The sequence below is a fragment of the Coregonus clupeaformis genome, unplaced genomic scaffold (assembly GCF_020615455.1).
Source record: "Coregonus clupeaformis isolate EN_2021a unplaced genomic scaffold, ASM2061545v1 scaf0022, whole genome shotgun sequence".
Taxonomy (NCBI): domain Eukaryota; kingdom Metazoa; phylum Chordata; class Actinopteri; order Salmoniformes; family Salmonidae; genus Coregonus; species Coregonus clupeaformis.
In genome coordinates this window covers 1005534-1021133 of record NW_025533477.1, presented here as the reverse complement: position 1 = coordinate 1021133, position 15600 = coordinate 1005534, and the positions used below count along the sequence as shown (strand labels likewise).

The 15600-nt window shown below is 43.5% G+C and overlaps 1 protein-coding gene across 2 annotated transcripts in view; it reads left to right on the top strand.

Moving 5' to 3' along the window:
* The first annotated feature begins 1431 nt into the window (after positions 1-1431).
* Positions 1432-15600, top strand: part of neurl1b (neuralized E3 ubiquitin protein ligase 1B) — a 38594-nt gene continuing 24425 nt past the window's right edge. For both annotated transcript variants that reach the window (XM_041869871.2, XM_045212552.1), the window contains exon 1: positions 1432-1631. In XM_041869871.2, coding sequence (XP_041725805.2) covers positions 1604-1631 — 28 coding nt within the window. In that variant the 5' untranslated portion in view covers positions 1432-1603. The remainder of the gene's footprint in view (positions 1632-15600) is intronic.

Sequence of the window (15600 nt, the reverse complement as noted above, 5' to 3'; positions counted from 1 at the left end):
TTGGAGCCCACTGTGTATAGGTGTGTCTCTAAACTCAGTGCCTTTAAAAGCCTTTATTTGATGTTGTATAGAGACAGAGATGAATGGGAATGATATTGACCTTCATGAAACTCCACCAAAACAAATGTAACTTGAAGATGAAAGCTGAATAATGTATTTAGGTAATGATGTAATATCTGTAATCCAATATTTCCATATGTGGGAAATGTTTCAACTCCGTTATTTGATATTAAACTGATGTTGTATAATGTGACAGAGATTAAATGGAATGGTCATGAGTTGACCTCGGAGTGAGTTGCTCCAATCATTCCATTAGACAGTAGTTCTGTGTCATGTAGCCCAGGGATAGTTAATTAGACTCCGAGCAGCAGAGTAACCAGCGGAGTCTTGCTCACTGCGTCTAAGAGCAGTAGTTCCCAACCAGGGGTACTAGGACCCCTGCGGGTACGTGGTCTATCCACAAGGGGTACTTGAGAAGACTCATGAGACCATAGGCCTACTGGGAAAATGCACAAGAGGGGGTACTTCAGGGATACTCCGGGCAGAGCAGAATTCAGTTGGTGGTACAGCAACCGAAAAAGATTGGGAACCACTGTCTTAGAGCAGCTGAGTTGAAAATGTATGCACTCACTAACTGTAAGTCGCTCTGGATAAGTAAAACAGCAGAGTAACTAGCTGAGTCTAGTCCACTGTGTCTTAGATTCTGTATCTGCCTGAGAGAGGAGCATAGCGAAGCTTACTGTTTCTTTAAAGTCATGCAGAAGATAGAGAGAGATGATACTAAAGAGAGGAGGGGGAGGCACAGTGCGCCAGTTAGCACTGCTGTTTAGAGAGAGAGAGAGAGAGAGAGAGAGAGAGAGAGAGAGAGAGAGAGAGAGAGAGAGAGAGAGAGAGAGAGAGACAGAGAGAGAGAGAGAGAGAGAGAGAGAGAGAGAGAGAGAGAGAGAGAGAGAGAGAGAGAGAGAGAGAGGGAGGGAGAGAGAGAGAGAGACAGAGAGAGAGAGCGAGAGAGAGAGAGAGAGAGAGAGAGAGACAGAGAGAGAGAGAGAGAGAGAGAGAGAGAGAGAGAGAGAGAGAGAGAGAGAGAGAGAGAGAGAGAGAGAGAGAGAGAGAGAGAGAGAGAGAGAGAGAGAGAAGGAGGGAGAGAGAGAGAGAGAGAGAGACAGAGAGACAGAGAGAGAGAGAGAGAGAGAGAGAGAGAGAGAGAGAGAGAGAGAGAGAGAGAGAGAGAGAGAGAGAGAGAGAGGGAGGGAGACAGAGAGAGAGAGAGAGAGAGAGAGAGAGAGAGAGAGAGAGAGAGAGAGAGAGAGAGAGAGAGAGAGACAGAGAGAGAGCGAGAGAGAGAGAGAGAGGGAGAGAGAGAGGGGGAGAGAGAGAGAGAGAGAGCAGCCTTCCTAACTGACTGTCGCAGCAGAGATAACATTACAGAGAATGTCCTCGCTTCAGTAGGGAGACACAGCGCTGTTCAAATGCTTCAGAAATACCCAGACTAGAAGGCAAATAAGTAGCTCTTTGACACACCGTATTGGACATAAATGGATGGACAGAGAAACATTGCATTCAGAATTCACTTGTCAACCGGTGAGACACATCAGTGGATATAATGGGCAACACAACACATAAACCTTTAGGTAAGATCTAAGATATTCTGATTTTAAACATCATAACAGCAAAATAATGAATGTTCACACACTGCTCTCCATCTCTATTTAATAATTGAGAGCATTTGGCAATACAGTGCGCTTTTTGCGGTGTTGATAAAGACGGTTCAGGGTTTTCCTCATTTCTGGAGAACTGAGCTGAGCAGCTCGAGCACGCAGCTTCCTGGCGCCAACGGTCTCGAGGCAGGGAGAGAGTAGAGCGTGATTCCCCAAGATGTCTTAGAGATAAGAAAAACTAGGTTTAGCCTAACTTTTAATGAATTTATTTACATTATATTTTTGTATTGTTCATCCATTTTTTTTAATTTGGCTTGATCTCCAATGCGTGGGAGACACAGAGAATCCCCAAGATGTCTCAGATGAATTCAATAGAAGTTAAACCTTGTGTTTCCTATTTCTATTTCTAATTGTTTCCGGTTATATTTTGTATTTATTTATATGCACTTTTTCCAAAAGGTTTTAATGTTGTTGTTTCTTTATTCATATCTATGACATTGTAATAACAACTGATATTCATCTGGTCGTATTGCTATAAACTAACCTCCCAGCTCATGTAGCCCATAGTAAAACTAGTTACAGTGAGGGAAAAAGTATTTGATCCCCTGCTGATTTTGTACGTTTGTCCACTGACAAAGACATGATCAGTCTATAATTTTAATGGTAGGTTTATTTGAACAGTGAGAGACAGAATAACAACAAAAAAATCCAGAAAAACGCATGTCAAAAATGTTATAAATTGATTTGCATTTTAATGAGGGAAATAAGTATTTGACCCCTCTGCAAAACATGACTTAGTACTTGGTGGCAAAACCCTTGTTGGCAATCACAGAGGTCAGACGTTTCTTGTAGTTGGCCACCAGGTTTGCACACATCTCAGGAGGGATTTTGTCCCACTCCTCTTTGCAGATCTTCTCCAAGTCATTAAGGTTTAGAGGCTGACGTTTGGCAACTCGAACCTTCAGCTCCCTCTACAGATTTTCTATGGGATTAAGGTCTGGAGACTGGCTAGGCCACTCCAGGACCTTAATGTGCTTCTTCTTGAGCCACTCCTTTGTTGCCTTGGCCGTGTGTTTTGGGTCATTGTCATGCTGGAATACCCATCCACCACCCATTTCAAATCAAATCAAATCAAATTTTATTGGTCACATGCGCCGAATACAACAGGTGCAGACATTACAGTGAAATGCTTACTTACAGCCCTTAACCAACAGTGCATTTATTTTTAAAAATAAAACAACAACAAAAAAAGCGTTGAGAAAAAAAAGAGCAGAAGTAAAATAAAGTGACAGTAGGGAGGCTATATATACAGGGGGGTACCGTTGCAGAGTCAATGTGCGGGGGCACCGGCTAGTTGAGGTAGTTGAGGTAATATGTACATGTGGGTAGAGTTAAAGTGACTATGCATAAATAATTAACAGAGTAGCAGCAGCGTAAAAAGGATGGGGTGGGGGGGCAGTGCAAATAGTCCGGGTAGCCATGATTAGCTGTTCAGGAGTCTTATGGCTTGGGGGTAGAAGCTGTTGAGAAGTCTTTTGGACCTAGACTTGGCACTCCGGTACCGCTTGCCGTGCGGTAGCAGAAAGAACAGTCTATGACTAGGGTGGCTGGAGTCTTTGACAATTTTGAGGGCCTTCCTCTGACACCGCCTGGTATAGAGGTCCTGGATGGCAGGAAGCTTGGCCCCAGTGATGTACTGGGCCGTACGCACTACCCTCTGTAGTGCCTTGCGGTCGGAGGCCAAGCAGTTGCCATACCAGGCGGTGATGCAACCAGTCAGGATGCTCTCGATGGTGCAGCTGTAGAATTTTTTGAGGATCTGAGGACCCATGCCAAATCTTTTCAGTCTCCTGAGGGGGAATAGGCTTTGTCGTGCCCTCTTCACGACTGTCTTGGTGTGTTTGGACCATGTTAGTTTGTTGGTGATGTGGACACCAAGGAACTTGAAACTCTTGACCTGCTCCACTACAGCCCCGTTGATGTGGATGGGGGCGTGCTCGGACCTCCTTTTCCTGTAGTCCACGATCATCTCCTTTGTCTTGATCACGTTGAGGGAGAGGTTGTTGTTCTGGCACCACACTGCCAGGTCTGACCTCCTCCCTATAGGCTGTCTCATCATTGTTGGTGATCAGGCCTACCACCGTTGTGTTGGAGCCGTGCCTGGCCATGCATTGCGCAATGACCAGCCTTTCAAAGCGCTTCATGGCTACAGACATGAGTGCTACTGGTCAGTAGTCATTTAGGCAGGTTACCTTAGTGTTCTTGGGCACAGGAACTATGGTGGTCTGCTTGAAACATGTTGGTATTACAGACAGGCTCGGTCAGGAACAGCTTGAAAATCTCAGTGAAGACACTTGCATTTTACATTTACATTTTAGTCATTTAGCAGACGCTCTTATCCAGAGCGACTTACAGTTAGTGAATACATATTTTTTTTATACTGGCCCCCCGTGGGAATCCAACCCATAACCCTGGCGTTGCCAACACCATGCTCTATCAACTGAGCTACATCCCTGCCGGCCATTCCCTCCCCTACCCTGGACAAATTGTGCGCCTCCCATGAGTCTCCTGGTCGCGGCCGGCTGCGACAGAGCCTGGATTCGAACCAGGATCTCTAGTGGCACAGTTAGCACTGCGATGCAGTGCCTTAGACCACTGTGCCACTCAGGAGTAACTTGCCAGCGCATGCTCTGAGTACACGTCCTGGTAATCCGTCTGTTGTTCAGATCCGTAAATGTTGACCTGTTTAAAAATCTTACTCACATCGGCTACGGAGCGCATCATCACACAGTCTTCGGGAACAGCTGGTGCTCTCATGCATGCTTCAGTGTTGCTTGCCTCGAAGCAGGCATAGAAGTCATTTAGCTCGTCTGGTAGGCTCGTGTCACTGGGCAGCTCGCAGCTGGGCTTCCCTTTGTAGTCCGTAATAGTTTGCAAGCGCTGCCACATCCGACCAGTGTCAGAGCCGGTGTAGTAGGATTAAATCTTAGTCCTGTATTGACGCTTTGCCTGTTTGATGGTTCGTCAGAGGGCATAGCACGATTTCTTATAAGCGTCCGGCTTAGAGTCCCGCTCCTTGAAAGCGGCAGCTCTACCCTTTAGCTCAGTGCGGATGTTGCCTGTAATCAATCACTTCTGGTTGGGGTACGTACGTACAGTCACTGTGGGGACGACATCATCGATGCACTTATTGATGAAGCCAGTGACTGATGTGGTGTACTCCTCAATGACATTGGATGAATCCCGGAACATATTCCAATCTGTGTTAGCAAAACAGTCCTTTAGCTTAGCATCTGCGTCATCTGACAACTTCCGTATTGAGCGAGTCACTGGTATTTTCTGCTTTCGTTTTTGCTTGTAAGCAGGAATCAGGAGGATATAATTATGGTCAGATTTGCCAAATGGAGGGCGAGGGAGAGCTTTGTACGCGTCTCTGTGTGTCGAGTAAAGGTGGTCTAGAGTTTTTTCTCCTCTGGTTGCACATTTAACATGCTGGTAGAAATGAGGTAAAACGGATTTAAGTTCACCTGCATTAAAGTCCACGGCCACTAGGAGCTCCGCCTCTGGATTAGTATTTTCTTGTTTGCATATGGCCATATACAGCTTGCTGGGTACAGGTTTAGTGTCAGCATTGGTTTGTGGTGGTAAATAGACAGCTGCAAAAAACATAGATGAAAACTCTCTTGTTAAATAGTGTGGTCTACAGCTTATCATGAGATGCTCTACCTCAGGCGAGCAAAACCTAGAGACTTTATTATACTCCTTTATATTAGAGATCACTCACCAGCTGTTATTGACAAAGAGACACAGACCACCACCCCTCGTCTTACTGGAGGTAGCTGTTCTTTCTTGCCGATGCACGGAAAACCCAGCCAACTGTTTATTATCCATGTCGTCGTTCAGCCACAATTCGGTGAAACATAAGATATTACAGATTTTAATGTCTGTTGGTAGGATAGTCTCGAATGGAGCTCATCCAGTTTATTCTCCAATGATTGCACAGTGGCCAATAGGACAGATGGTAGAGGTGGGTTACCCACTTGCCGACGAATTATCACAAGGCACCCGGATCTGCATGCCCTGATGTCTCTTCTTCATGCGAATGACAGGGTCCGGTATCAGCAGTAAATTCTTCGCGTCCGACTCGTTAAAGAAAAAATCTTCATCCAGTCTGAGGTGAGTAATCACTGTTCTGATATCCAGAAGCTCTTCTCGGTTATAAGAGACGGTGGCAGAAACATTATGTACAAAATAAGTTACAAACAAGGAGTAAAAACACACAGTAAAACCGTAAAATGGCAGCCATCCCCTCTGGTGCCATAACGGTCCTCTGAGTACATCAAAAAAGGTTTACCTCAACTGTAATTAGCAAGTTATTGATTTCATGAACCTTGTTTCTTAAGCTACATAGTTTAACGTGGGCTATTTTTAGCACTTTTCTGGGATGCTTGCTTGTTTTCATTGCTTTTCTGGGAAGCTTAGCAGAAGTAGATATTCTCATGTTATTTATGTTAGTGCAGGATGAGCTGCACACAGTGGACTTCCTACTAGGGCACACAGCCTCAGTGCTAACAGTATAACTCTGGTTCATAGGCACATGATTACTGCATCCAATAGCTGTAGGATCAGCAGAGGCATTCAGGGCAGTTAGAGGGACATAAATTAGGTTAGTTACATGATGTCTTCCAACGCCCCTGGGATATTGTACATTTGCTGAAGCATTATGACAACTCAGCGACCCAATGGTAGCGATTAACTGAGCTGGGCTTGGGTCATTGATAAGTCATTGTCTCAACGCAGCCTTCTAATACTGTGAAAGGATCCAAGAATCCAAATTATTTGGGTGGATCCCATCCTCCTTATAAAACGTGTTTTGTTTCCAAAAGGTATTGAAATTGTCAACAAAAGTTACACCCATTGAGCTGCAATAATCACGTAGCCAGTTGTGAAGAGAAAGAATCCTGCTAAAATGTTCAATACCACGATTCAGAGAGGGCACAGGGCCAGATATGATGGGTCTTTTATTTAGTGTCTAGCAGAGAGTCAATCAGCTCTTTAAAATCCAGTTTCAACTGTTCAGAGCTGACCTTCATAATGTCATTAAAACCCACATGGACTACGATAGAATTGATTTCCATGTCCTGGCGTAGAACATTCTGGAGCAGCTTAGTAATGTAATTTACTTGAGCTCCGGGATAGCACAGTGTTTTTGCACCAGGAAAAATGACATATCTTACCATGGAGCTGCCCAAAATCACAGCTGGCGAGAAGGATGAGGAAATCCGCCCACTCCCATGCTTCACAGGATTCGGAGAACCCTTTAGGGACCGGCAAGAGGAAAAATAACTATACTATTTATCTATTGCATCTGGTGCAGGCCTCCAACAGATGGAGAAGCCCCGCTCGATCCAGAGCAGGGATGGAAGGTTGCCGACGTCGACTTCGAAATCATAGGGGAAGGAGTAGACACAGCGGCCGCAGACACAGGTACCCCCATTGACAAAGGTTCAGGAAGATCAGGCTCCAGGGAGGCGAAACTATTTGTTGTTTTGTATCCGCTCCGGGCCTTTCATTGGGAGTGTAGACTGCTTTGCGGGAGGCCACTGTCTTCAACTTCCATGGCTCGTGACATGTGACCATCATTGATTGCCGTGCTCCTCTTGCTGTGCTCCTTCGACAAGCCCAAACGGATTCCGAGACAAGAAATAGTGGTCCTAGCTGTTAAAAGCTAACTGCTTCGCAGAATCCATGCAAAAATAAGTTCAGTATTTATATCTAACTTAGAATGGTCAAAAACAACGAACCGAGTAGCTGAGTGTTACCAGCAGGTTAAAGAAATATTTTTAAAGACTTGAGACAATTGATACATGGATTGTCTCTGTGTCCCATTCAGAGGGTGAATGGGCAAGACAAAGATTTAAGTGCCTTTGAACGGGGTATGGTAGTAGGTGCCAGACGCAACGGTTTGAGTGTGTCAAGAATGGTCAAGAATGGTCCACCACCCAAAGGACATCCAGCCAACTTGACACAACTGGAGTCAACATGGGCCAGCATCCCTGTGGAATGCTTTAGACACCTTGTAGAGTCCATGCCCCAGACGAATTGAGGCTGTGCAACTCAATATTAGGAAGATGTTCCTAATGTTTGGTATACTCAGTGTCTACTCAACAGGAAACAATGGAAAGAAAACTGGTCTTGAGGGAAACCTGTTTCAGTCTTCCAGAGATTTGAGACTGGGACGGAGGTTCACCTTCCAGCAAGACAATGACCCTAAGCATACTGCTAAAGAAACACTCGAGTGGTTTAAGGGGAAACATTTAAATGTCTTGGAATGGCCTAGTCAAAGCCCAGACCTCAATCCAATTGACCAATCCAATGTGGTCCTCTGTAGCTCAATTGGTAGAGCATGGCGCTTGTAACGCCAGGGTAGTGGGTTCGATCCCATACGTAAAAATGTATGCGCACATGACTGTAAGTTGCTTTGGATAAAAGCGTCTGCTAAATGGCATATTATTATTTATATTATATTATTAGAATCTGTGGTATGACTTAAAGATTGCTGTACACCAGCGGACCTCATCCAACTTGAAGGAGATGGAGCAGTTTTGCCTTGAAGAATAGGCAAAGATTCCAGTGGTAGATGTGCCAAGCTTATAGAGACATACCCCAAGAGACTTGCAGCTGTAATTGCTGCAAAGGGTGGCTCTACAAAGTATTGACTGGGGGGGGGGGGGTGAATAGTTATGCACGCTCAGGTTTTCTGTTTTTTTGTCGTATTTCTTGTTTGTTTAACACAAAAAAAATATTGCATCTTCAAAGTGGTAGGCATGTTGTGTAAATCAAATGATACAATCCCCCCAAAAATCCACTTTAATTCCAGGTTGTAAGGCAACAAAATAGGAAAAATGCCAAGGGGGTGAATACTTTCGCAAGCCACTGTAGCTATGATCCCCCCTTCTATCTTAATGTAATGAGCAGTTGTTGTTTTTTTTCTCCAGATTATTATGAATGATTTATCAACAGCTGTAACAAGTTGTCCAGTGTAGGAAATCCTCATTGGTGCCCTAGTTTATAGAAAGACCCACATACAGTATCATAATCTATGTGTGTATTCTACTCTGACATAGTAGAACCCTTTCATGGTAGTCTCCCCTAACAGTTCAGTTCTAACACATCACACACCTTTGATTTCCTCCTCTCTCCTCACTCCTCTCTCCTCTCTCCTCTCTCCTGTCTCCTCTCTCCTCTCTCCTCACGCCTCTGTCTGTCTGTCTGTCTGTCTGTCATTAAAAATTAAAAGCTGAAATGTCTTGAGTCAATAAGTATTCAACCCCTTTGTTATGGCATGCCTAAATAAGTTTAGGAGTAAAACTTTGCTTAATAAGTTGCATAATAAGTTGCATGGTCTCGCTCCGTGTGCAATAATAGTGTTGATTTTTGAATGACTTTCTCATCTCTGTACCACACACATACAATTATCTGTAACGTCTCTCAGCCAAGCAGTGCATTTCAAACACAGATTCAACCACAAAGACTTGGGAGGTTTTCCAAAGCCTCGCAAAGAAGGGGACCTATTGGTAGATGGGTAAAAAAAAAAAACAGACGTTGAATATCCCTTTGAGCATGGTGAAGTTATTAATAACACGTTGGATGGTGTATCAATACACCCACTTGTTAAATATTCCATAACATGCATCCTGTTTGCAACAAGACACTAAAGTAATACTGCAAAAAATGTGGCAAAGCAATTAACTTTTTGGCCTGAATACAAAGTTTTATTTTTGGGACAAATCCAATACAACACATTACTGAGTACCACTCTCCATATTTTCAAGCATAGTGGTGGCTGCATCATGTTATGGGTATGCTTGTCATTGTTAAGGACTTGGGAGTTTTTCAGGATAAAAAATATAAATAATGGAGCTAAGCAAAATCCTAGAGGAGAACCTGATTCAGTCTGCTTTCCACCAGACACTGGAAGATTAATTCACCTTTCAGCAGGAAAATAGCCTAAAACACAAGGCCAAATCTACACAGGAGTTGCTTACCAATACGACAGTGATTGTTCCTGGGTGGCAGAGTTACAGTTTTGACTTAAATCTACTTGAAAATCTATGGCAAGACTTGGAAAATGGTTGTCTAGCAATGATCAACAACCAATTTGGCAGATCTGTAGAATACGGAAAAGAATAATGGGCAAATGTTGTACAATTCAGGTGCTCTTAGAGACTCACCCAGAAAGACTCACAGCTGTAATCGCTGCCAAAGGTGATTCTACAAAGTATTGACTCAGGGGTGTGAATATAAACCTGTTTTTATATCATTATGGGGTGTTGTGTGGGGAGGGAAAAATTAATTGAATCCATTTTGAATTCAAGCTCTAATACAACGAAATGTGGAATAAATCAAGGGGTCTGAATACTTCCTGAAGGCTCTGTATTAGTATAGTCTATAATCTCGGTTTTCATTTGAAGCATCATTTTGTCCTTCGCTTGTTTGTAACAATTGCAGAGACATTGGCAACTTTGTATCGACAGTCAACTTCGTTCTGAAGTTATCGGCGTTCTCTCATGGGCTGCGTTTACACAGGCTTCCCAATTCTGATCTTTATTTCATTTATTGGTATTTTGACCAATCCGATCAGTGCTGAAAAAGATCTGACGTGAAAAGATCTGATGTGATGGGTCAAAAGACCAATTAGTGGGAAAAATATCAGAATTGGGCTGCCTGTGTAAACACAGCCATGGAGACAGATAAACGTCTTGATTATGTGTTTAACAGAGATCTTCTGTTTGTAAAGTGACGCGAAAGGGCAAAAAAAGGGCAGAAAAGCATCTAATGACGCACTTAGCTGTTCTAGTGGTCTGAGGCAGTCGGTAAATAACGATTGTTTTCAAGTGCAAATTTACTAACGATGGTTTTAACGATGCTCCTACGAAGGTTCCTCTCTCTCTCTCTCTCTCTCTGTCTGTCTCCGTCTCCCTTAGCTCTCTCTCTCTCTCTCTCTCTCTCTCTCTCTCTCTCTCTCTCTCTCTCTCTCTCTCTCTCTCTCTCTCTCTCTCTCTCTCTCTCTCCCTCCCTTAGCTCTCTCTCTCTCTCTCTCTCTCTCGCTCTCTCTCTCTCTCTCTCTCTCTCTCATGTTATTCCTATGGCCTACCATTCCCATAACCCTGTCAGCGAGCTAGTTGATGACAGGTACTGCAGGCCTCCATGGAAGCGTGAGCTAACAATACATTGCCTGCCAAGGGGAAAGATTTATGTTTAGAATGTGTAGCAGAGTTTGTATTGGAAATGGTTGTTTAGCTACATAGTTCATTATGTAATGGTGTGACCACCTGATCAGAGAAACTCTGGGACCTGGGATCTGGTCATAGCCTGTAGTCTTTCCTTCATCCTGGTCACAGCCTATAACTAGGGCCCAGAGTTTTCCTTCATCCTGGTCACAGGCTGTAACTAGGGCCCAGAGTTTTCCTTAATCCTGGTCACAGCCTGTAACTAGGGCCCAGAGTTTTCCTTCATCCTGGTCACAGGCTGTAACTAGGGCCCAGAGTTTTCCTTAATCCTGGTCACAGCCTGTAACTAGGGCCAAGAGTTTTCCTTCATCCTGGTCACAGCCTGTAACTAGGGCCAGAGTCTTTCCTATAGAGAGATGTTTTGAGTAGTTTACAAGGTCGCAGTGCTAGCATCGCAGTGCTAGCTGTGCCACTAGAGATCCTGGTTCGAATCCAGGCTCTGTCGTAGCCGGCCGCGACCGGGAGACCCATGGGGCGGCGCGCAATTGGTCCAGGGTAGGGGAGGGAATGGCCGGCAGGGATGTAGCTCAGTTGGTAGAGCATGGCGTTTGCAACGCCAGGGTTGTGGGTTCGATTCCAGTATTTTAAAAAAAATTTATGCACTCACTAACTGTAAGTCGCTCTGGATAAGAGCGTCTGCTAAATGACGTAAATGTAATTAGCATAAATAAATAAAAAATGAAAGGACCCCTGAGCACCAACATGTGAATGTCATAGGAGCCAAATTGGGTGTCAAATTTTCAACCATTTTCCATCCCAAAAATTTTGAAAAAGCACATGTTTTGATTTCATGTCAAACAGATGGAAAAGGGGTCTTAAAAGGTATCATAAATATATCACAGCACAGTAATCAAAAGGCCTAACTAATATCAACACATTTAGTTTAGGAGCATTTTTTATTTCGCAATTGTAAGAAACATTGTGACTTGAAATTCCATCACCAAAAACCCACATATCTTTAAGATATTTTCTAATTTCTCTTCCTCATAAGGAGGGAGGACAATGAAAGTTCACAGAAGTGTATATATATGTTTTACTGTCATGCACCAGATAGGTGCACAGAAATGTGTTGTTTTACAGGGTCAGCCACAGCAGTACAGTGAAAGTAGACACTATCATTACACTAATCTGACTACCCTCATAGACACTATCATTACTGTTATCTAACTACCCTCATAGACACTATCATTACTGTTATCTAACTACCCTCATAGACACTATCATTACACTAATTTAACTACCCTCATAGACACTATCATTACACTAATCTAACTACCCTCATAGACACTATCATTACACTAATCTAACTACCCTCATAGACACTATCATTACACTAATCTAACTACCCTCATAGACACTATCATTACACTAATCTAACTACCCTCATAGACACTATCATTACTGTTATCTAACTACCCTCATAGACAACATCATTACTGTTATCTAACTACCCTCATAGACACTATCATTATTGTCATCTTTCTACCCTCATAGACACTATCATTACTGTTATCTAACTACCCTCATATACACTATCATTACTGTTATCTAACTACCCTCATAGACACTATCATTATTGTTATCTAACTACCCTCATAGATAATATAACTACCCCCATAGACACTATCATTACTCTTATCCAGAGCCAATTACAGTTAGTGTTTGAAGAGGTAGGGTTTCAGACGTTTTCAGAAGATGGGCAGGGACTCTGCTGTCTTAGCTGCAGGGGGAAGCTGGTTCCACCATTGGGGTGCCAGGACAGAGAAGACCTTGGACTGGGCTGAGGGGGAGCTGCCCTCCCGTAGGGGTGGGAGGGCCTAGAGACTATTTACCCTCATAGATACGGTTTGGTGTCCTTAAGAACTCTCTCTGTCTCTCTTTCTAACCCCACCCTCTCTCTGTATGTCGTCTCTCTCCTCTTACTCTCTCTCATTCCATCTCTCTCTCTCTCTCTCTCTCTCTCTCTCTCTCTCTCTCCTTGTGTCTGTGGTACGTTCAGGGGCGGCCTGTTCAATAGGGCGATATGGGCGACGCACTGCCAAACGGGAAAAGGAAGGGATTTTTTTTCTAATCAATTATATCACGGCAACAGTAGTTATCAGTGTTGTAATCTATACGTCTGATCTGCCACAGTGCCACACTGCCACTAAATGCCGAATCAGGCTAAAGTCGTGCTTCAAATGGCTCCCCCCTTTTTGGGGCGATTTCAGTCAGGTTGAAAATCGCCCAGAAGTCTCTCATAGCCTCTAATGTAAAATCTATTTTTTTCAAATTTCAGAGCCTTCAATACAATCTCTATGGGTGTCTGAGGGCTTGCACTTACGCGCTTTCGTCATACGTAACGTAACGTAACCATGAACGTAACTGAGAAAAGAGCGGATTGTGTCTTTGAAAGAAGTTCCTTTTTGTCGGCGAACAAATGAAGATAAATTGGCAACGAAACAATTAGGACCTCCCAGACCAAATTTAATAATTCAACAGGTTTCTACTAAAGGCGGAAAGTCCTACACCCGAGGATTTTCAAAAAATTGGTACGAACGGAAAAATAACATTGCCACTCAACTTGATGAGGGATACAGGCTAGCTGTCCGCCGCCACAACGATGAGGTTAGTGTTGATAATCACAAGTTTACTGGAGAACTGAGACCAAGTAGAGACTTTGGACAGGGTGGATATGGTATAATAAAGGCAGTTTATTCAGAGGTAAAGATATCTGGAATCGCGTCACGGACCCGTTCGTCAAACTCTTAGGGAGCTATAAATTAAGCCCCATTACTTACCATATCAGATAAGAGAAATTGCTGCAGCTACATATATTTTACATCCTGGCCCTACATAGTTCACTATTTGCATCACTTACCAAAATATTACATGTGGTCATATATGCTTGGAAAGTGGAGATGCCATAGAACGTCAAAAAAGTAAACATTGCTGGAGACACATTGCCGTTTTGGAGAAGACATCGCGTTTGCTAGCGAAGAGATTTGTTGTGGCAAATGAACTTGGGCTGGGAATTGCCAGGAACCTCACGATAAGATATATGCATTGCGAGTCTCATGATTCTATACGTATTGCGATTCGATACTGTGATTTTATTGCGCACCATATGTCTGTTGCAGAGGGATCAGAAAGCCATGAGAACGAGTTTTGATCAGTCATGGAAATAAAAGTGCTGAAAACAAATTGGCTCCCAATGTGAAAAAGATTGAGAACAAGCTATGAAGGAACAATAATGGTGTTTTGGTGCAGGTACAGCCAACTAGCGCTAAAATATTGCGATATTGTCAATACAGTATATCGTAAAGTATCACTATGTAACTCGATTTCTTTCACCCCAATCCCTCAAATTAACGGTAAATAACTGAATTGTTTGCCCCACATTTAGCTAAGATGATTAGCTAGCCAGCTAAAATGTTTTATTTAGTTAGCAGTCGCATCTACAATAGTTTACTGTCAATAACGTCTCCAAAAATGACGTGGTGTCTCCAATTGTGTTGACATTTTACAATTGCGATGCGCATCCATGAGTATCCACTTTCTGTAGCTCAGCTGGTAGAGCATGGCGCTTGTAACGCCAAGGTAGTGGGTTCGATCCCCGGGACCACCCATACACAAAAATGTATGCACGCATGACTGTAAGTCGCTTTGGATAAAAGCGTCTGCTAAATGGCATATTATTATTATCTGAAGAGAGCCCCGAAACATTGTGTGCAGACATTTTATGCAATAAATGAAGTAGGTTGAATCTAGTAGTTCTGATCTTCTGATTGGTCCTGATGAGTTGGGCGAGGTCCCCTCCAGGCTACTGTCACTGTTGCATTGGCTCTGAGTCGGGTTCTCTGTCTTCAAATGTTCAGCCTAAGAGAGGGGATTTTTGTGTGTGTGTGTGTGTGTGTGTGTTTAACAGTGATGATGTGTGTGTGTGTGTGTGTGTGTGTGTGTGTGTGTGTGTGTGTGTTTTAACATTGATGATGTGTGTGTGTGTGTGTTTGTGTGTGTGTGTGTGTGTCCTCAGAGCAAGAACTCGTGAGTTGGAAGAACTGAGAGGCCTATGGCGTGGGTGTTGTCCTTGGCCACCTGCTGACAAGGCTGACAAGATAGGACCCTTTTGTCCATTGTTATTGGATAGGAACAGAACTTATAACCAGCTCCTGACCTAAATAGATCTTAGCACAACATTTTACTCAACATATCATATTCCATATTCACTATAACAAATATATTTACTACGACATTAGCAAGAACCGCCACATCCTCAGCCGGCTAATCCAGTGTGTGAAGTTTTGCGGAGTGTTTGAGTTAGCTTTGCGAGGCAAAGATGAAACTGAGGGCTCCACCAACCCTGGTAAGCCAACACTTTTGAGATCAGTCAATAAATGCTTCTGGTATTGACTTATATGCTGCCCCTGTCTTCATGTTGTTGCTGGACATATCTTTTTTAAAATGTGTGTAGGTCACCTAAATCATCAGAAAAATTGCCCCCCCTGAGAATTTTTTCAGGAGCCGCCACTGGGTACGTTCATGGTGAAAGCCACATGTTCTCCTCATGTGGTTCATTTGGGGGCAGAGCAGGGTTTCCCATACTCGGTCCTGGGGCCCCCCCTGGCTGCACATTTTGGTTTTTACCCTAGCACTTCAAAGCTGATTAA